This window comes from Coregonus clupeaformis, unplaced genomic scaffold (genome assembly GCF_020615455.1).
Source record: "Coregonus clupeaformis isolate EN_2021a unplaced genomic scaffold, ASM2061545v1 scaf3117, whole genome shotgun sequence".
NCBI classification, from domain to species: Eukaryota; Metazoa; Chordata; class Actinopteri; order Salmoniformes; family Salmonidae; genus Coregonus; species Coregonus clupeaformis.
This window is the reverse complement of record NW_025536571.1, coordinates 9172-30000: the sequence shown is the minus strand read 5'-3', so window position 1 is coordinate 30000 and position 20829 is coordinate 9172. Positions and strand designations below refer to the sequence as shown.

At 44.7% G+C, this 20829-nt stretch overlaps 1 protein-coding gene across 3 annotated transcripts; it reads right to left on the bottom strand.

Annotated features, from left to right (window-relative positions):
• Window positions 1-1239: 1239 nt before the first annotated feature.
• Window positions 1240-20590, bottom strand: LOC121572112 (netrin-3-like). 3 transcript variants are annotated; one of them, XM_041884030.1, is made up of 7 exons: window positions 20461-20590; window positions 10644-12136; window positions 10289-10477; window positions 5878-6027; window positions 3301-3357; window positions 2643-2723; window positions 1240-2478 (listed from the first exon to the last, which is right to left on the bottom strand). In XM_041884030.1, the coding sequence occupies exons 2-7, from the start codon at window positions 12124-12126 to the stop codon at window positions 1820-1822; spliced, it is 2619 nt and encodes an 872-aa protein (XP_041739964.1). In that variant the 5' UTR covers window positions 12127-12136; window positions 20461-20590; the 3' UTR covers window positions 1240-1819. The 3 variants fall into 3 exon arrangements, with proteins under 3 accessions (XP_041739964.1, XP_041739965.1, XP_041739966.1); XM_041884031.2 differs by lacking the exon at window positions 20461-20590 and adding an exon at window positions 13469-13900; XM_041884032.1 differs by lacking the exon at window positions 10289-10477.
• Between the last annotated feature and the right edge of the window lie 239 nt (window positions 20591-20829).

The window sequence follows — 20829 nt, the reverse complement described above, 5'->3', positions numbered from 1 at the left end:
CTCTCTCTCTCTCTCTCTCTCTCTCTCTCTCTCTCGCCCAACCCCCTCTCTCCCTCTCTCTCTCACCCAACCCCCCCTCTCTCTCTCCCCCGCTCCCTCGCTCTCTCTTTTTCTTTCTCTCTGTCTTGCATTCACACTCTCATCTTCTCCACGCACACACACACACACGCACACACACACCCACACCCTGTGTGTGGTCCCCTAGAGAGGTCATCAGTCAGCAAGGCTATTTTTCTCCTCATTTTATTTTCAATCACAGGCTACATCACAACATGGGCCAACCAATCACAGGCTACATCACAACATGGGCCAACCAATCACAGGCTACATCACAACATGGGCCAACCAATCACAGGCTACATTACAACATGGGCCAACCAATCACAGGCTACATCACAACATGGGCCAACCCCCAATCACACGCTAAATCATAGCATGGGCCAACCAATCACAGGCTACATCATAACATGGGCCAACCAATCATAGGCTACATCATAACATGGGCCAACCAATCACCCACACAAAGCTATAACAACAACATGACACCTGACAATTGGGAGCTCCCTCATCTGTCTCCCTCCTCACACCCCCTTACCCTTACCCCCCCCGACCCCCAACCCTTCCCCTCCTCACCCCTCCTCACCCTTTCCCCAGGGCTGTGGTGCTATATGTATTTTCCAGACCAAAACAGAATGCATGACATCACATTTGACAAATGCTTTTTAGATCTATATCTCTAGTTCTAAATGTCTGCGGTAGGATTCATGCTCTATCTGAGAGTCATATTCTATCTTAGAGCGACTCAGCTTTCCTCTAAATGGCAGTTCGTTGGTTTCAGTTTCTTAAAATATGGTTGCATTGCTCAACCCATGGGAAATGTGCCTCAGTGAACATAACTTTGTGTCAGTTGACCCAGTGTTGTGTATCTGCCAACTCTCAACCCTCAACTGAAGTGGTGTTACAAGCAAAAAATAGGACAGTCAGTTGTATACAGTATTTGTACAGTACTGTATTACATGAAAAATACCTTTATTTTCATCTCTATGGTAATTGAGAGGTAGAGGGTTAGAGAGTCAACAGCTACAGAGAAGTTACAGTCAGACGGTGCGGTGGCAAGGCGCCGGTGAGACATAATGAAAGCACTATAGAAGTTGAATAAATTATTATTAGTAGTAGTGTATACTTTGGGACACATATTGCCCATACTGTATTGACATAAATAAATATATATACAGTATGTCAGTTTACTATACATTTATTGTGTCCGTGATCCATCAAAAAATAAAAGAATGAAGCACCCTTGATCTATTCTTGCCTAAAATATACCTAAAGGTTTCTAAGCATAAATACATTTCAGATACTTTTTTAAGAAAACATTTTACTTTATATAATGCAATAAAAAACATCTATTGCCACTTTTACAGTGATCATTCACTTTCAACAATACTAAGCCGATTCAGTAGAAAAACATTGTAATGGCAACGTCTGAGCCCTTTTTTCAATGATTCCATTTTTAGTTCAAGCACCTGGATGTTTGATTTCTGAACCGATGACCAACCTGCTCCCTCTCTCATCTCCTCATTGGAAGTTGAAGGGAAAGATGGTGGGAACAACTGATCATCCCTCCATTTCTCTGGACAGTGGAAACCCAGTGCTTATACAGTCTGACAGAGGGCACTCGTTCCCTCTCTCCCATCTCCATTCATCACAGCCCCCTCTCCTTATGAGAAGAACTGCAAAGGGCTATATCCCATCTGCTTGACTATATTTCTTCATTTCTTCATCCCTTGTTCTTTCTCTCTCTTTTTCCTCCTGCATTTCAGACAGGGGTCTGGGTGGAACATATGAGACTGGGTGTGGAGGGGGATGGAGTCTGTTCCTGTTGCTGTTCCTGGGATTGTGATGGTTCAGGTCTGTGGTGTGAGGAGGACTGTGTCTGAGTGTGTGTGTCCAGCGCCACAGAGTTCTCTGCCTCCTCTTCCGTGTCTTTCACAGAATCTGAGGGTTTGTGTGAATGTGAATGTGTGTGTGGGTGCACCTTGACCTCTGTCTCTTTCTCTGTCACAAGGTGAGGTGGGGTGTACTCTGAGTGATGGTGCTTTGAGTGGCCCCCGTGGGGGTCGACACCCCCGGGCAATTTTGGGGGGCAGCGGCCCCTCTTGTCCTGCCCCCTGAACCCTCTCAGTTTGGGGTTCCAGTGCTCCCTCCACTGGAGAGCCAGTGTGGATCTATCGGCGACCAGCCGTCTCTCCTCTGGGCCCCAGTTCCGCCCCCGCCCCTCGGCCCCGATCAGCAGGAAGGTGCGGCCCACCTGGAGGGCGGGGCAGCCGCAGCCCAGGTCACGGTCGGGAACCCAGAGTGCCTGAGGGCCCCTGCGAACACGGGAGGAAGACCCCGTACGGAACACGGTCTGGATCCAGACGGAGAACTGCCACCAGGGGCCTGAACGCTCCATCCCTCTGACCTGTAGCTTCAGGACTGGGGGAGAGAGAGAGAGAGAGAGAGAGAGAGAGAGAGAGAGAGAGAGAGAGAGAGAGAGAGAGAGAGAGAGAGAGAGAGAGAGAGAGAGAGAGAGAGAGAATTGCTTACTTTCCATTGTATTCTGCAGTCATGCCAAAGTCATTGTACTTTACAGGTCTTACCAAAGTCCTTTAGACAGTACGTCTCCAGGTTCATCCTCACTTTAACCAGCGATGGCTGGCAATACGATACACACTCTTCATCTGAGAGAGAGAGAGCGGGGGGAGGTTGAGGGGGGACAAGAGAACGAGTGGGAGAGAAAGGGAGAGAGAGAGGGAGAGAGAGAGAGAATGTATTGAATGAGAGAGAGCATCTCACAGCGACACATGTCTGTACCACTAATTACAATATGCCCTGCTTCTATTTGTCATCACAGTATCTTATGTCTAACAGATGCCCCTCTTGAGTCCAGCAATAGGTTAAACATCCCCCTATCACCACTAGGGGGAGCTAGACAGCTACCAGTCCAGTAGATTACAACAGCTGAGACTCACAGAAGGTACAGCGTCTATCAAATTGTGAAGTTATCAGTCACCAACTCTAGACCAGAAGAGTTACAGTTATTTTGTTCTAAAATGCTTGAATCAGTTAATTCATCACTGATCAGGATTTTGATCAGGTGTGAAAGTGCTGGGCTGAAACAAAAGCCTGTGCACCCTGTAACTCCCCAGGTCCAGGGTTGCGGACCACTGAAATTGTGGCCGAATATTACAGTTCAACATAGAAGATAGTGTTGAGACTTGCAATAGTGTTTTCATTCTCAATCCAAACTCTGCTCACCTATGCTGTACTGGGGCTGGTACACAGGTGTGGTGGGGGCTGTCACCTCCTGGATTCCTATGGATAAAAACAAACACATCACATTTACATTTTAGCAGACGCTCTTATCCAGAGCGACTTATAGTTAGTGAGTGCATACATTATTTTATTTTTTTATTCATACTGGCCCCCCATGGGAATCGAACCCACAACCCTGGCGTTGCAAATGCCATGCTCTACCAACTGAGCTACATCCCTGCCGGCCATTCCCTCCCCTACACTGGACATCTTGTGCGCCCCCCCATGGGTCTCCCGGTCGCGGCCGGCTACGACAGAGCCTGGATTCGAACCAGGATCTCTAGTGCCTTAGACCACTGCGCCACTCGGGAGGACATGTTGTATGTCATATAGAGGTGAAAGTTGAGAATAGACAGGGACAGGGTGTGAATACAATGCCTTTTAACTTGAACCTGCTTATACAGACATGTCTTTGTGTACTATAAGTGACAGGTTGTGTGTGTGTGTCGAATGGGAGAGAATGTGAATATGTGTGCTATGCGTGAATGCCTGTCGGTGCATGTGGAATTCCCATGTGGAAGATGAGTGTGTGTCAGGATGATTTGGTGTGTGTGTGGTCCTCAAAGAGTCAGAAATCCACCCCTGTGACTAGCCACACACACAAACACACAAACTCACTCTGGAGCAAAATGGGTTTTTCAGAGTTTTTGTCTCTGGCTAACATTACCCATAAAGATGCATCAGAGTATAGTCATACCACAGGTCTGTCTCTCTGGTTGTCTGTCTGTCTAATGTCACCTTTATGACCCTATAAGTGAAAGTCTACCACATGTACACCTGGACTAAACATATTTTACCCTTACGTGTTTGTGTGCTTGACTGCATGTGTGTCCCTGTGTGTGGGTGCACTTGCTGGGCTATCCATATATTATCCTGGCTTTAAGTACGTGTGTGTGGCTTCGGGGGCCGACCATATATTACCCTGTCCCTCACTCTGTCCTGTGTCCCTGTCCTCTCTGACACAACTGGGCCAGTCAATGACACCCTACACCCCATCCCAGCTGACTGGGGTAGGAGCCCCCCCCAAAAAAGCCATGCAGGAGAGTGGAGGGTGGAGGATGAGTGTGTCAGAGTTAGAGTTAGTTCTGAACTGGGATTGGGATTAATCATATTGTGGGTTGGCACATGCACGTGCGTGCGTGCGTATGCTCACATACTCAAGACATGCAATGGTGGTCAGAGTTGCATGACCTGGGGATGACTCCTCCAGTGTGTGAATGCCCGCATGTGTGAGAGTGCATTTGTGTGTGTGCATACATCTGTGTTTGTGTGTTCATCTGTGTGTGTGTGCATACGTCTGTGTGGGACCTCAATACATGTCCTAGCCTTTCTGTCCAGACAACTGTTGTGGCCACCTCAAAACCCAGATCAGCAACCTGCTAATTATACAGCCCTGGCTCATTTTCCGACGATGACTTTAGCTTTAAGGGCGAGTTAGCTTCCTGTGGCTGAGGTCTCAACTGGCTTTTGGTGGACGAGGGGAGAGAGAGAGAGAGAGAGAGAGAGAGAGAGAGAGAGAGAGAGAGAGAGAGAGAGAGAGAGAGAGAGAGAGAGAGAGGCTATAGATAGCCATAAGATGGGTTCAGTAGTAAAAACAAACAAGGTTTTCTTTCACTCACTCCTTTCACAGGAAGAGTTATGAGTCTGGAGGGGGGAGCGCTTTGAGGGGCGCGCGACAGGTGCGAAGCCCAGACCCATGTCACCTGATTAGGGCTTAGAAAGTGTCGCTGCCCGGGCCAATCCATGTGTGGTTGTCGGCAATCCCGCGATTAGACGCAGAAACACACATGGATTAACGGTTCGAAAAAGCAAAGCCACGACTGCAGGAGTGTAGAGGCTAAAGTGTTTAAGATCCCAGTCGAGCTGATCTAGGATCAGTGAGAGATAAGGCCTGCTCATAGAGGCCTTAAGCGCTCCCTAGATTAGCACTGTTGTGGAAACAGTAAAACTAACATTGTTGGAAGTTAGAGGAGGGAGGACCCAGGGCGATTTGGACAAATTAATACAGATATTTGACAGCCGAGGGTGGCTCCTTTTGTACAGGTTTGATAAAGGCTTTGATTAAAAAACAAATGTTGAGAGAGAGAGAGAGAGAGAGAGAGAGAGAGAGAGAGAGAGAGAGAGAGAGAGAGAGAGAGAGAGAGAGAGAGAGAGAGAGAGAGAGGGGGGGAGAGAGGGGAGAGGAGAGAGAGAGAGAGAGAGAGAGAGAGAGAGAGAGAGAGAGAGAGAGGGGGGCAGATAAAGGGTCATTGAGTTTCACATCACGAGTTACAATGAGATTAATTTGCTATTGGAAACCAAAACCCCAAGGGAGTAAGACTCAAGTGACTATGAAATTCTGTAGTTGGGCTTAGTTGGCCAGTCCACATAAACCAAAAACTATGCAGTAACACGTGTCACATTTTGGTTCCAAAGCTCCAGGACAATCACATTCTTTCAAGAATCCCCATTAGAAACATATTGTCTGGCCCTACATGGAGGCCAGTTTCCAGACAGAATAGGTAGGTACAGTTGACTTACGGATGCAGGGCCGGAGGGGGGAGCGCCCCTGTTTGTAGCCAGGGGCGCAGCGGTTGCACTTCAGTCCTGTTACCCCATCCCGACACAAACACTGTCCTGATGTCTGGTTACACCAGCGACCCACAGCACCCATAGGGTGACACTGACACACTGAGAGAGACAGAGAGGATGAAGGATGGGAGGAGAGAAAGAAATAGATTAATGCTAATGCGACAAAAAAACTAGACAGCATTGCATGATTTGTAACATTGGCTCCTTTCATGCTAATCAGGCTTTGAATTTGAGAGAGAGAGAGAGAGAGAGAGAGAGAGAGAGAGAGAGAGAGAGAGAGAGAGAGAGAGAGAGAGAGAGAGAGAGAGAGAGAGAGAGAGAGAGAGAGAGAGAAAATGAATACAGAGAGAGGGAGAGATGAAGGGGAAACAGATTCAAGATGACAGAATAAGGAAAGGGCTATAGAAGGAGAGGATACAATGAATGACTAAACACTTTAGAAGAAAGAGAGAGAGACAGAGAGAGAGAGAGAGAGAGAGAGAGAGAGAGAGAGAGAGAGAGAGAGAGAGAGAGAGAGAGAGAGAGAGAGAGAGAGAGAGAGAGAGACAGAGAGAGAGAGACAGAGAGAGAGAGACAGAGAGAGAGAGAGAGAGAGAGACAGAGAGAGAGAGAGAGAGAGACAGAGAGAGAGAGAGAGAGACAGAGAGAGAGAGAGACAGAGAGAGAGAGAGAGAAGAGAGAGAGAGAGAGAGAGAGAGAGAGAGAGAGAGAGAGAGAGAGAGAGAGAGAGAGAGAGAGAGAGAGAGAGAGAGAGAGAGAGAGAGAGAGAGTGAGAGAGAGAGAGAGAGGCGGTTGAGTTGGGATTATACAAAGGGCACAGAGAAAGAGGAAGCCATTCTTTAGTAGGTCTGTTTTTCCTCCAGTAAGGTAGTTTATACAAACCCTTACAGCTACTCCAAACACCTTTAAATAATTAGCTTTACAGGCAAGTCACTAAGGTGTAAATCACTAGGCTTGGAAAAAGGTTGACTTGACCTGAACATTGATCAAATAAACATGGTTGATTTGTCTATCATTGATTATTAAATCACATATTATTATGACAAATAAATAGCACTAATAGAACTGAGATAAGTTACATCGCTATAGCCTATAAATATCTATAGCTTTGGGTGCCAGTCTGTTTCTGCTCCATTCTCAACTCCTTGTAACGCCAAACATGGCATGACAATACCATAGAGCGATTCCTCACGAAATCAAGACAAAACAATTACATGATTTGGGGGTTTTCACGAAATGTAATCCACAGAATGGTCCTTTGGAGGAAGGCTTGTTGACATATATTTAACATTTCTATCTAAAAGCATACTTGAGAAATCTGGGGTGGATTGAGAATGGAGCAGAAGACACATTTCAGTTGTTCTGTGTAACTAATGGACAATAAAGTTCTATTGTATTGTATATTTATGGTATTTTGGCCTTACCCAGGCCTCCTTTAGGACTCTATAATGTTTAATCTGTAGGTGCTACAAAGCAAAACATTGTGTCATATGAAGCTTTACCACTTGCTCTGTAATATGAGTAGTATTTTGATTTCAATAAAAAAATACATGAATTTATGAATATTGAAAAATATAACATGAATATTGAAAAAACAAATATTTTGACTTGGCACATTTCTCAATATATTGTTGAACATAATATACTCTGAGGGCATATCAAAGTTCCAGAGTGGGATCTCTGCTAGTGTTAAAGTTATGGCCCATTTTATACAGAGAAATTGGCATAGTAGGCAATGTAACCAATCACAGCCCAAATTTTTACTTGAATCATTGCACATCCTGCAAATCACCAGCAGAGGGCGACCATTTTGAATCCATTTTCACATTCCCGCTGTTGGTAATGCTTACAAATTGGATCTTACCTCTAAAAGTAGCAGAGATCCCACTCTGGAACTTTGATACAGTTGAAGTCGGAAGTGTACATACACCTTAGCCAAATACATTTAAACTCAGTTTCCTCCTGACAGAGCTGGTGTAACTGAGTCAGGTTTGTAGGCCTCCTTGCTAGCACATGCTTTTTCAGTTCTGCCCACAAATGTTCAATAGGATTGAGGTCAGCGCTTTGTGATGGCCACTCCAATACCTTGACTTTGTTGTCCTTAAGCCATTTTGCCACAACTTTGGAAGTATGCTTGGGGTCATTGTCCATTTGGAAGACCCATTTGCGACCAAGCTTTAACTTCCTGACTGATGTCTTGAGATGTTGCTTCAATATATCCACATAATTTTCCTTCCTCATGATGCCATCTATTTTGTGAAGTGCACAAGTCCCTCCTGCAGCATGATGCTGCCACCCCCATGCTTCCCGGTCAGGATGGTGTTCTTCGGCTTGCAAGCGTTCCCCTTTTTCCTCCAAACATAACGATGGTCATTATGGCCAAACAGTTCTGTGTTTGTTTCATCAGACCAGAGGACATTTCTCCAAAAAGTACGATCTTTGTCCCCATGTGCAGTTGCAAACCGTAGTCTGGCTTTTTTATGGCGGTTTTGGAGCAGTGGCTTCTTCCTTGCTGAGTGGCCTTTCAGGTTATGTCGATATAGGACTCGTTTTACTGTGGATATAGATACTTTTGTACCTGTTTCCTCCAGCATCTTCACAAGGTCCTTTGCTGTTGTTCTGGGATTGATTTGCAATTTTCGCACCAAAGTACGTTCATCTCTAGGAGACAGAACACGTCTCCTTCCTGAGCGGTATGACGGCTGCATGGTCCCATAGTGTTTATACTTGCGTACTATTGTTTGTACAGATGAACGTGGTGCCTTCAGGCGTTTGGAAATTGCTCCCAAGGATGAACCAGACTTGTGGAGGTCTACAATTTTTTTCTGAGGTCTTGGCTGATTTCTTTTGATTTTCCCATGATGTCAAGCAAAGAGGCACAGAGTTTGAAGGTAGGCCTTGAAATACATCCACAGGTACACCTCCAATTGACTCAAATGATGTCAATTAGCCTATCAGACACTTCTAAAGCCATGACATCATTTTCTGGAATTTTCCAAGCTGTTTAAAGGCACTGTCAACTTAGTATATGTAAACTTCTGACCCACTGGAATTGTGATACAGTGAATTATAAGTGAAATAATCTGTCTGTAAACAATTGTTGGAAAAATGACCTGTGTCATGCACAAAGTAGATATCCCAACCGACTTTCCAAAACTATAGTTTGTTAACAAGAAATGAGTGGAGTGGTTGAAAAACAAGTTTTAATGACTCCAACCTAAGTGTATGTAAACTTCCGACTTCAACTGTATGCCCGTAGAGTATATTATGTTCAACAATATATTGAGCAATTTGCCAAATCTAAAATGGTATATTTTCAATATTCATGTTTATATTTTTCAATATTCCTAAATTAATGTTTTTTAAAAAATGCTATTGAAATAAGAATGCTACTCCTATTACAGAGCAAGCTGTAAAGCCTATATGACAATGTTTCTTGCTTTGTAGCATCTACAGATGAAACATTATGGAGTCTTGAAGGAGGTCTGGGTAAGGCCAAAATGTCATAAATATGCCAACTTTGAATAATTATTTCTCAATCATGCTTTTAGATACAAATGTGAAATATATGTCAACAAGCCTTCCTCCAAAGGACCATTCTATGGATAAAATTTCGTGAAATGTAAAAAAAAATCATGGTATTTTTTTGTCCTGGTTTAGTGAGGAATCACTCCGTAAGGAGTTGGCCAGAGCTGAAACAGACTAGAATCCAGGCTAAAATATCCAGCTCAAGTTCTCCAATATTGCTTTAACTGAAACCCCCTTGCACTTGTACAACACACACTCAATCACACACACACCTGCATGTGTCGTGTGCATGACCTAACCACACACCATTAACAGTGGTTATATTAGGACTTAGGTCAACCGCCCAATGAGCATGCCAGAGTGTCACAGTCACTTGGGACATGTGACCAGTCAAAGGTCAAAAGTCAGTATGGATTCTAGCCAGTGGTAACAACATAGACACTAGATCCAGTCAAGCATAAAGGGTATGTTTGTAACCCTAACAGGAATAACTGTCCTATGTCACAATGTAACCACCTCATAAACACTGAGGAGGCTGGAACACAGACACATGTAGACAAACCCTTTAGACTGGCAGATACACAAAGAGAAACAGATATCCTAACAGATGCATATGCACACACACTTGGACACACACACACGTCTGCATGGATAAGATACACAGCTGGTCAGTGCGACCTAATACAGACACCTTTATTGCTCACGCACACACACACACGCACACACACACACACACACACACTCTCTCTCTCTCTCTCTCTCTCTCTCTCTCTCTCTCTCTCTCTCTCTCTCTCTCTCTCTCTCTCTCTCTCTCTCCCTCTCTCTGACTGACATTGGCAGGCCTTGTGGTGGTTGGGGAGCTTGCCGTGGTCGCGGGCGTATCCGTTCTGACAGTACTGGCAGTGGCGTCCTGCTGTATGATGCCGACACTTCAGACACACCCCCCCGCTGCGCCGGCCCGACTGTTGGAACACCTCCATGCTGAACCGACACTTAGAGGAGTGGCCGTTACACTCACATGCTGGGGGTAGGAGAGAGGGTGGGGGGGGTGGGGGGAGTGAATTAATTTCAGTAAAGGTAGTAAAAGTTTACATCCATGATCCAATATGCACTCATTACACACAGACATGCACGCACACATGCAGACGCACAAACAAACACACAGTAATGGGGGGGGTGTGACTCACGGACGCACGGGTGTGGCTGACTGGGCGTGGCTCGTTGCCAGGGCCTGTCATAGTAGAAGTCCTCACATACGTCGCAGTCTGCCCCCGCTGTGTGGTGCTCACACACACACACCGCCCGTCCCGTGTCATCATGACGACACCGCGAGGCATGCCCGTTACACTTACACCTGCCACCCACCTGCAGGTCCGAGAGGGCCAGGGGGGGCCTGACAGGGGGGGCGGAGATCAGTGGGGAGGGAGGAGCTAGCTGGAGATTCTGATTCGCTCTCGCTTTGGAGTTCCGATTGTTGTTTCTCCTCCTCCTCAGTTCCCGCCTCTTATTGTCCCGCCCCTGGCCCTCGATTGTCCAATCACAGACGCCGCCTTCCTGGCACGGACTCCAATGGTGGCCCCCCTCCCTTTTGCGGCCACGCCCTTTTCCTTTACCGTTCCCTCTCTTGGAGGTGTCCATTTCCTGAGTGTCTCGTTCTAAATCCTTCCGGGTCACATTGTGTCCGTCCTCTCCCTGACCCCCCGACCCTTTATTGTGACCCCTCCGCCCGGATTTGTCCATTTTCTCTCCTCTGCTCCTCCCTTGTTTTTCTGTCTTTTTCATATCCTTCTCCACAAACCCCCAAGCGTTGTTGTCCCCATTCACCTGACCCACCACAGCTTCATTCTTCGACCCCACTCTCCACCTCAGAACCCCACTACCTGCTCCCAATCCCTCACCCACCCCCCTATCCTCCGAACTCCCCAACTTGGTCTGCTGGAACTGGGTCATCTGGTGGAAGACCACCCGTATGTCCGTGGCCGTCACCCAGTCCTGCAGGGTGGGGCTGTAGTCAAAGTCTGGGGAGGAGGGCCTTCCATCCAGGGTGGAGAAGGCCAGCACCATGCCACCCCGGTGCCTCTGCAGAGGCCGGGGATCTGAGCATAGAGGCTCGGTCTCCTGGTGTCTGGTCTGGGCCACCGTCTGGGCCTGGAGCCCAAACCTCCCGAGGCAGTCGCTGGAGTAATGCTGCATGGGCCTCCAGGTGCGCCCGTGGTCCATGGATTTGAGCACAGAGATGGAGACCGGATCCGACGGCTCCCCCTGCTGGCAGAACTGCAGGCTGATGTAGGTGACCTCGAAGCGCCGGCCCAGGGGGAGGGTGAGAACCCAGTCCCCATTATCGGGGCCTCCCACCTGGGCTGTCCAGCAGGTCAGGTTGTAGGGGTTGTGGAGGTCCGTGAGGGAGCTGACATTAACAGCATTTTGGTCAGGAGGTCCTCGGAGGGAGTGGGCGGCACTGACAGGGACACCGTAGGCGGCATTGATGAATTCCGACAGGCAGTGTCGCGGACGCCCATCCAGGTGGTAGCAGGGGTCATGGGGAGAAGTCCAGCTCAGAGGGGAGTGAGAGAGTGAACGGGAAAGGAGGGAAGAAGGGAGGAAAGTGAGGAGAAGTAGGAGAAAAGGGAGGGAGAAGGAGGGGGGAGGGGAGACGGGCAGGAACATCATGTCATCGAGCCTGTGGGAGAACATTCAAAAAGAAAATATTTTAGGGGATAAAGCGACGGGGTGAAATCATAAAAGGAAAAGATACTGACGGATTTATATGACTTGTGGTTGGAGCCAAAGGGAGGGGGCTTCTGAGGTAGAGAGACCACCTGTGCCTTTATTAAAAACACACCAGTTCGCGCCACCACCTTGAACATTTAACATCCCTCACATAATCCAACCAAATCTACCTCCTCCCTTAACCAGGCCTCTTTCTGTGAGTTTTGGATGATTGTATGGATGAGATGGATGAGAGCGTATAGAAAACTAGCAGGTCTGTCCTTGATGACAAAAAACAGCTGGGTCTGAAAACACAAGCTGGGCAGCATCCATCATCTTTATGGTCCTCCTTTCAAATCCTTCTACCGCCACTCTGCTCCACTCCGCTCTACTCAACGCACAAGGGCAAGAACCCGAGTTTTCGAGAACCGAATGTGTGGAGAGAAATGGAAGGAGAGAGAGAGGATGTGAGAAAGAAAGAGCTTAGAGTGGAAGAGAACGCGAGAACTGCGTGTTCGGCTTAAAGCCCCTGTACAGTCACTTCCTGTGAGAAGACAAACACACTTATGTACGTCCACGGTGTGAACAGATTTCCTTCCCTCGTAAGACGGCTGGTGATGTACTAAATATATTAGTCTGTCAAGAATTGATAGTGATACCAAAGAAGGTTACTTCATTTACGCCTGCAGACATGTGCGAACAATGCGTCTACTTTTCTTGACAACATGATCTACGACAACAAACTTAGCGGTTTTATATGAGCTCACACGGATGGGTTGAGCGAGCAAGGATCCCACCCAACACTTCACTTCACACCAAGAAACTTATAAAGACGCACATTGTTAGGATCCATCTCTTCTCCAGGCCCTCCTCTCTCTTTCTCTGTAAATGTCTGTCTACTATGCAGTTCTTCTCTCTCTCCTTCTATCCTCCCCTTTCGCTCTCTCTCTCTCTCTCTATCACCTGCGCCCTTCGTTCTGTTCTGGGAATATCTCTAACTGTGTCTAGATTGATGATGTCCTAACAAGCGTTTGACACTGACAGCACAGTCAGCAGGCCTGTATAAACCAACCCCGTAGGAGAGGAGAGAGGAGAGGAGAAGAGTTGGGAGCCTCCCAGGGCTAGTCATCCCACTCAATTAGACCACAGCCCGAAACTTGAGGCTTCCCTTAGGACCACAGCACTATAAATGGGTCTGGGGGGGTTACAATGAGTGTCGGCAACTAAAACAACCTATATTACTCAACTGACCCCCCAAAATGAGTAATGATTCCCCTGTGCCTCAAAAGTGGACCGTCCTTACCTAGCTCTGTGGGATCGGGCAGATGAGGCGTATCAGGCGTATGTTTTGGGGTGTCGTTATTGGAAACGCCACGGCCGGCGGCTGAGGTGACGAGCGGTCCGACTGCGGCCCCTGTCCCGCCGCACCGCATTCCAGAGGTCCGGTGTGCGCCCCCTGAGAATTCCACACGTGTTGCGACATATCCAGCTGGGAACCCGAACGGCCCGCTAAAAACTGAGCCTCATTAATTGATCGGCGTCAGGGTTTCGCGGGAGGGGGAGGGGGTGTCTGGTAGGTACTGTATAGTCAGGGCTAGGGGGAAGGGACGGTATATACAGGGGTTCCCAAATCTTTTTGCTTCGTGACCCACCAATTGAGGTGCCTTTTGAGTCGCAACCCACCATAAGGGTTGATTTTTGAAAAAACATACACAGACCAAAGAATAAGTCAAAAATATCATCTTGGCAGTGGAGATACATTTTTTAGTTTTAAAGCTATTTTCCTGCAATTCTATACACCATGGAGCTGAGCATTTTTGTATCCGTTTTTAAGCTAATTTACTGCAATTCTAGGCATTGTGACATGGCTAATGCTGTGTTCTTATGCTCAAACATTATAACAAAATCAATGGGGACCTGACTGTCTAGCTTATATTTTGTTGTTTAAAGTTCTCGAAGATTATAGGCATATTTTAAAATATATAGGTCCATTATTGTTTCTACATACTTTATATTTGGTTTAAATCATTTAAGTTTACACTGAAAGAGTTTTTCCATCCCAAAAAAGTTTATATTTTTAAAATAATACAAGAAAAATGTAATCCATCCACCGCGGGTTCCGACCCACAGTTTGGGAACCACATGTATATAATGAGGGTAAAGTGAGGGTTAGGGGAATTCATGGAAGGGGGTTGTGTGGTGAAGGGGGGATGTCTGAAATTCAGACAAGATGTGGTTGGTGGGTAAGGGGGATAAGAGGGGTAAGGATACAGGCCAAGGCGCTGGGGGGGTTGCTTGCCGTTCCCCATGGCGCGATTTGCACTTGTCTCAGTCGCTAATTAAACATACTGTAGCCCCAATTACAAACTACATGATAGATGGAAGCTCTTCAGAGAAGACCACAGGGCTCTTTAAAGTGCTACTCACCGCCAACCGTTCCCCCAGGCCAAATGCAGACCCCCGCTCCGAAACCAGATCACCAGTCTGGCACCAGGGATGTAACCCAGCCACCGGATACCGTTTCAACGGTTTTTCTCCGTTGCTTTCCATAAATTCACACGCCTGGCATGCCGGAAGAACATGGTGGATGAGTGGCATTCCTATTTAATCGACCCCCTTCAGTTTTAAAGACAAGAAGAAGAGAGGAAGAACACTCATATCCCTCATACTGGACAACATATATACGCATATCCATCCACTACAATAACCTTTAATGGAGAATCACAGGAATAACGGTTTTCCATACTATCTTTGCGCATCACATACAGTGCCTTCAGAAAGTATTGATACCCCTTGACTTATTCCACATTTTGTTGTGTTACAGCCTGAATTCAAAACAGATTAAATTGATTTTTTCTCTCACCCATCAACACACAATATCCCATAATGACAAAGTGTAAACATGTTTTTAGAAATGTAAGCTAATGTATTGAAAATGAAATACAGAAATACCTTATTTACATAAGTATTCACACCCCTTTGGCAGCATTTACAGCTGAGAGTCTTTCTGGGTAAGTCTCTAAGAGCTTTGCACACCTGGATTGTACAGTATTTTCACATTATTCTTTTAAAAAATGTTCAAGCTCTGTCAAGTTGGTTGTTGATCAATGCTAGACAGCCATTTTCAAGTCTTGCCATAGATTTTCATGCCGATTTAAGTCACAACTGTAATTAGGCCACTCAGGAACAGTTGATGTCATCTTGGTAAGCAACTATATTTGGCCTTGTGTTTTAGGTTATTGTCCTGCTGAAAGGTGAATTTGTCTCTCACTGTCTGTTGGAAAGCAGACTGAATCAGGTTTTCCTCTAGGATTTTGCCTGTGCTTTGCTCTATAAAAAAAAAACTCCCTAGTCCTTGCCGATAGCAAGCATACTCATAACATGATGCAGCCACCACCATGCTTGAAAATATGAAGATTGGTACTCAGTGATTTGTTGTGTTGGATTTGCCCCAAACATAACGCTTTGTATTCAGGACATAAAGGTAATTTCTTTGCCACATTTTTTGCAGTTTTACTTTAGTGCCTTATTGCAAATTGGATGTATGATTTGGAATATTTGTATTTTGTACAGGCTTCCTTCTATTCACTCTGTCATTTAGGTTAGTATTGTGTAGAACTACAATGTTGTTGATCCATCCTCAGTTATCTCCTATCACAGCCATTAAACTCTGTAACTGTTTTAAAGTCACCATTGGCCTCATGATGAAATCCCTGTTTCCTTCCTCTCTGGTAACTGAGTTAGGAAGGATGCCTGTATCTTTGTAGTGATACACCATCCAAAGTGTAATTAATAACTTCACCATGCTTAAAGGGATATTCAATGTCTACTTTTTACCCATCTACTAATAGGTGCCCTTCTTTGCGAGGCATTGGAAAACCTCCCTGGTCTTTGTGGTTTAATCTGTGTTTGGAATTCACTGCTCGACTGAGAGACCGTACAGATAATTGTATGTGTGCGGTACAGAGATGAGCTAGTCATTCACAAATCATGTTAAATACTATTATTGCACACAGAGTCCATGCAACTTATTATGTGACTTGTTAAGCACATTTTTACTCCTGAACTTATTTTGGCTTGCCATAACAAAGGGGTTGAATACTTATTGACTCAAGACAATTCAGCTTTTCAGTTTGTATAAATTGGTAAAAATTTGTAAAAACATAATTCCACTTTGACATTATGGGGTATTGTGTGCAGGCCAGTGACACAAAATCTCAATTTAATAAATGTTAAGTTCAGGCTGTAACACAACAAAATGTGGAAAAAGTCAAGGGGTGTGAATACTTTGTGCATACTTACATATCAAAACCATTTGTCAAAAAGTTTTTGATAACTATGATCTAACTTTTCAAAAAGCTTACTTGAGCAAATAGGGTTTAAGTGAGGTCAATTATATCTCTGGAGGGAGGCAGTAGGCTATGCATGGTCTTTAAAAGCAGCAGCAGTCGGTGGGCTCAGCTATGTTTGGCTGGAGAAGGTCTGGAAAAATACTTGATGACAACCTGGGGCATGTTTACAGCATAGTCTAACATGGTGGGAGCTAGCTAACAGGAGAGCCTTCTGCTCATGTTCTCACCGTAAGCCTTCTGGAGCAATCTACTCTAAGACGCGTTGTATAATTTTTAGTTCCTTCGTACTTAGGTCCAAAGGTGTGAGGAGTTTAAAAAGTAGCGCTTTTGGGTCGAACAGTCTGCTCAGTAAAATCCCACTGCTGCCGCCAATTCTTAAAATGCTTTCCTACTGTGTATTCTCTCAACATGTAGGAAGGTGGTGTTTTGGTGTTTGGAAAATAAGAATATATACTAGGGGTGTTAAGAGAGCGATAAGACTGGATAGCAGGGTGTTGTAAGAGGTGCCTATGAGGGTGACAATAGGGGTAAAATAAGTGGAGAAAGATACAGCGGGTATGAGGGCTCTTCGACGGGGATATCATTACATAGGGTGGTAAGAGGGGAGTTAGAAACGGGTAAGAAGGTGATGAAAGTAGGGGAAAAGAGGACGATACAAGAGTAAGAAGGTGACATATTAAAGAGAATAAGATAAGAGACAGGAGGGGGATAGGAAGGTGCTTTGGAGAGGGTTAAAGTGGGACTAGAAGGTGTGAAGGAAGAATGGCTAATAAATGGAGAATATGACATTATTAAGAGGGATCATAAGATGAAGTGCGAAAGGAGGATGATGCCTTCTGTTACCTGTCAGACCCCCTTGCCTCCGTTACACTCTGCGGTCTAAATCTGTGTCTTTTGGGGCGGTGTATCGGGAGCAGATGAGCTGGATTTGGCCTGTCTCACACGTTTTAAAATTCCTCGTCATGGGTAGCAGTGTAGAGCACGATTTAGCTATTCCCCGGCCCAGCCACAACCTAATAGCACATATCTCACCATTACCAAGGAATTCAACATGCAATATGGAGGCAGAGGAGACGGTGTGCTTTAAATACAGTATGTTATGAAATAATGTAATTATTGTGCTGTATATGATATGGTTGTCTGATGCACTTATATTAGACTGGCTAAGTAGCTATAGCAAAAGGTGGAAAGAAAGCTGCTTAGTAAAATTCCATGAGGAAATGAAAAGAACAGAGGAGGCCTAGGCTAAGAAGTATAGGCCTGCTATGTTCAGCTCAAACAACACTGGTCCACAGTGGATTACTTCTTTCAAGAGCCCATAACAATATGCATCCTGTTTTTAAGCCTCGGCCATGCATTAATGACCGTTAAATACAGTCTATCTGATTAATTACATGTCCTACCACTCTCCCACTGTGAAACTGAACCTGACACCTGTTTGGGCATGTTATCACAGCTGACAAGTAACACATTTGTTAATTTCCAATTGTCCTTAGCCCGTCCGAAACATAACACTGGGCATAGAGACCCGGGACGAGGAGAAGAGAAACGCTATGTACACCACCCTGTATTCCCCAACCGCATTCCTGCCTGCTTCTGCTGCTACCCAGCGTGATATTCCACACGGAGCAGATTCCAAGAGCTCTGTTTTAGGTGTAATAATCTAATTTTAGTGGGGCGGTGAGGGAGGTGCAACTGACAGCCTGCACAGAATGGATTATCGCTGCTGCCGCTCATATCTTTAGCTAAAGGCCCCTGTCCTGTCCCTCAGGTTCGCACCTCCAACGCGCAGCTAACCCCTTCTACGGGAGCCCCTCGGCCTAAAGTCAGGAAGAGAAATGGAGCGACACAACAGAGATTCCTTATAAATGGAAAAGCCTTTTCATACAGGTCAGACACCTCAGCTTCGACATATTTCAGGGTTGAATAAGAAAACACATGCCCTAAAGGAAGCAAGGCTATTTCTCCCAGTTTCACTGTTTTATTTTCCCACGCTAGTTCATAAGCTATCACACAAGTTGGCAATGCTCTAACCCATGGAGGTTTCGCTTCAATGTCGATATTGAAAAACAGATGGACATGAAATCCTTGTCCGTGATTTCATCTTCAAGTAATGGCAAAAACATCCTTGGGCGAAATGAAAGTGAAGCCCATTTTACTAAGTGGAAGACATATCATTTTGGAATTCATGGTCATTAATTGCAAGTCACAGAGAAACGAGAAACAGAATCCTAGAAAAGTATATTTTGACCACCCATTGACTTAGATTTAGAACATGCCTAAATAAATCAAGTCAAAGCATGCAGAAGAAGAATTGGAGGTATGCAATTTAGTTTGATTTAAATTCAACTGACCGAAGATTATGACAAGATTATATGAACATGTTAATTAAATCCCCCTCGAAGCATTGTTCATGGAGTCAGGAACTGAGATAAAATCTCTTGAGATATGGGCAGCCTGTGTTGACCTGGAACTCACTAAACGAAAAATATTGGAGACAATTCGATAGACCATAGGCGTTTCGAATTACCGTTTTTCTCATTAGAAAAAAATAACATAAAAACCTAATGGAGTCTTTTTTTGTTGCAAAAATGTATTCTTATTAATTATTGTTACTAATAAAAGTATTGCTATTAGTATTCAGATTTTTATATTAATAAATTGCATGATAATGTAATAGCCAACCTAGGCAATTAAGATTATTTTAGGAAAATTATTAAAAAGAGTATGTTGGCTATATCCTTCAATGTTCTACTATCTTAATTCAATAATTTGAAACCAGAGTTTTACCCTGGGGTGCACCTTGGCTTAGACAAAAGGGTGTATAAATGAAACGCCCTTCAAAGAACATTTGTTGGATTGGTTCATTTAACACAAATTGTCTATAATTGCCCACTCCAGTAATTATGCTCAATTTGCTGCATCTTGCAGAGACGAAACCCGAAGTATTCTACACTATTAAAATGCTAGGTTGTTTGGATGATTATATACGCATTTAAGTGTTATGATGTTTCTGGTCATTTTCGTTTTATTTTCTTTAAATAAGTATATTTATCATTGCTGTTGTCCCTCGTCATGAAATTGGCTGTAGAAATACACAGGCCCATAGGCCTATCTCTGTTTTCAAGAGGGATATGCGATATGCCCTATAGGCATAATAATAATAATAATATTAATTATTATTATTATTATTATTATTATTATTATTATTATTATTATTATTTGATTTAATTATGTTCAATTTAATTGTAACAGAAATAAACGAGAGCCCAATTGCATGTGCCAATGATGGCCTGTGTTTGTCTTAAAAGGTGGTGGTGGACTGCTTAATACAATTCATCCACTTGATTACTTAGATATCAGATAGTCCTAAAGATATTATTGACAAATCTCTTTAAATGATTCTCAATCTAATACTTCCAAAATATTTTTTTTCATAATTAAACTCTCCCTACTAACTCAACAGGGTTTTTAAAGAATTGTAACATTTACTAAACGCAAAATATGTATTACCTTAGGTTAGGATATTCAGATATTAAATAAACAAAATAGGCTACAATCATAGAATAATCTTCTAATAAAAATGGTCACAGGCTAATTTAATTCACAATTTTGAGCAATACCACTAGCCTATTCAGATTTAGACCTAGGCTATATTCCCATGAAGAGAACAGGTGTATATCAAATCAATCTTCAATAACAAATGTGTAAATAATCCGTTTGATACAAAACGCCGACTGTAAAGCTTACCTACCCCATGGAGAGTGAGTATAGAGCACTTGCAGCGCGAACTTTGGCACTCTCACCGGGTCCAACTAATCAACTTGTCATTGCTTATAGTCCTTCTATTCTAAATTTAAATCAGGTCCACCAACTTCGTGAGAAAGAAGCCACAGCAAGAAATAAATATATACATACAAATACAAAATATGAGAACACTCACCATGTGCGTCTCAATGCTTGACCTCCCTTCGCTCGCCGTGGCTCATGCGGTATTTATTAATATAGGGGATGCGGTCTTTATTAATATAGGGGCGCAACAAGTTGACAGTTATCCCGCCGTGCTGTGCTGTGCCGGGTGTGGAGATCCAACTCGCTGCAGCCCGCCTCCGTAGCGGGGCGTCCCATCCAGTCCGGTCCTGACGTCAAGACGCTGCCGCCTCTCAGCTTCAACGCACATCTGCACAGTGATACAGTGCAGGGGGAGTCCGTTTGGCGTTTCAAGTTCATTACTGGCAGGCATTTGAAGATACAGACAATTGAGACAAAGTGGCCTCAATTACCGATAAGTTCATCTTGCTTTTGAAGACTT

Bases quoted from the DNA above. Each gene is read 5' to 3' on its own strand.
- LOC121572112 (XM_041884030.1), bottom strand. From the start codon at position 12,126: ATGATGTTCCTGCCCGTCTCCCCTCCCCCCTCCTTCTCCCTCCCTTTT. The intron at 6,028-10,288 runs GTCAGTCAGAGA...TGTCTCTCTCAG, and splicing joins CCACCACAAGGCCTGCCAAT to TGTGTCAGTGTCACCCTATG. The intron at 2,724-3,300 runs GTGAGCAGAGTT...TCTCTCTCTCAG, and splicing joins CCAGCCCCAGTACAGCATAG to ATGAAGAGTGTGTATCGTAT.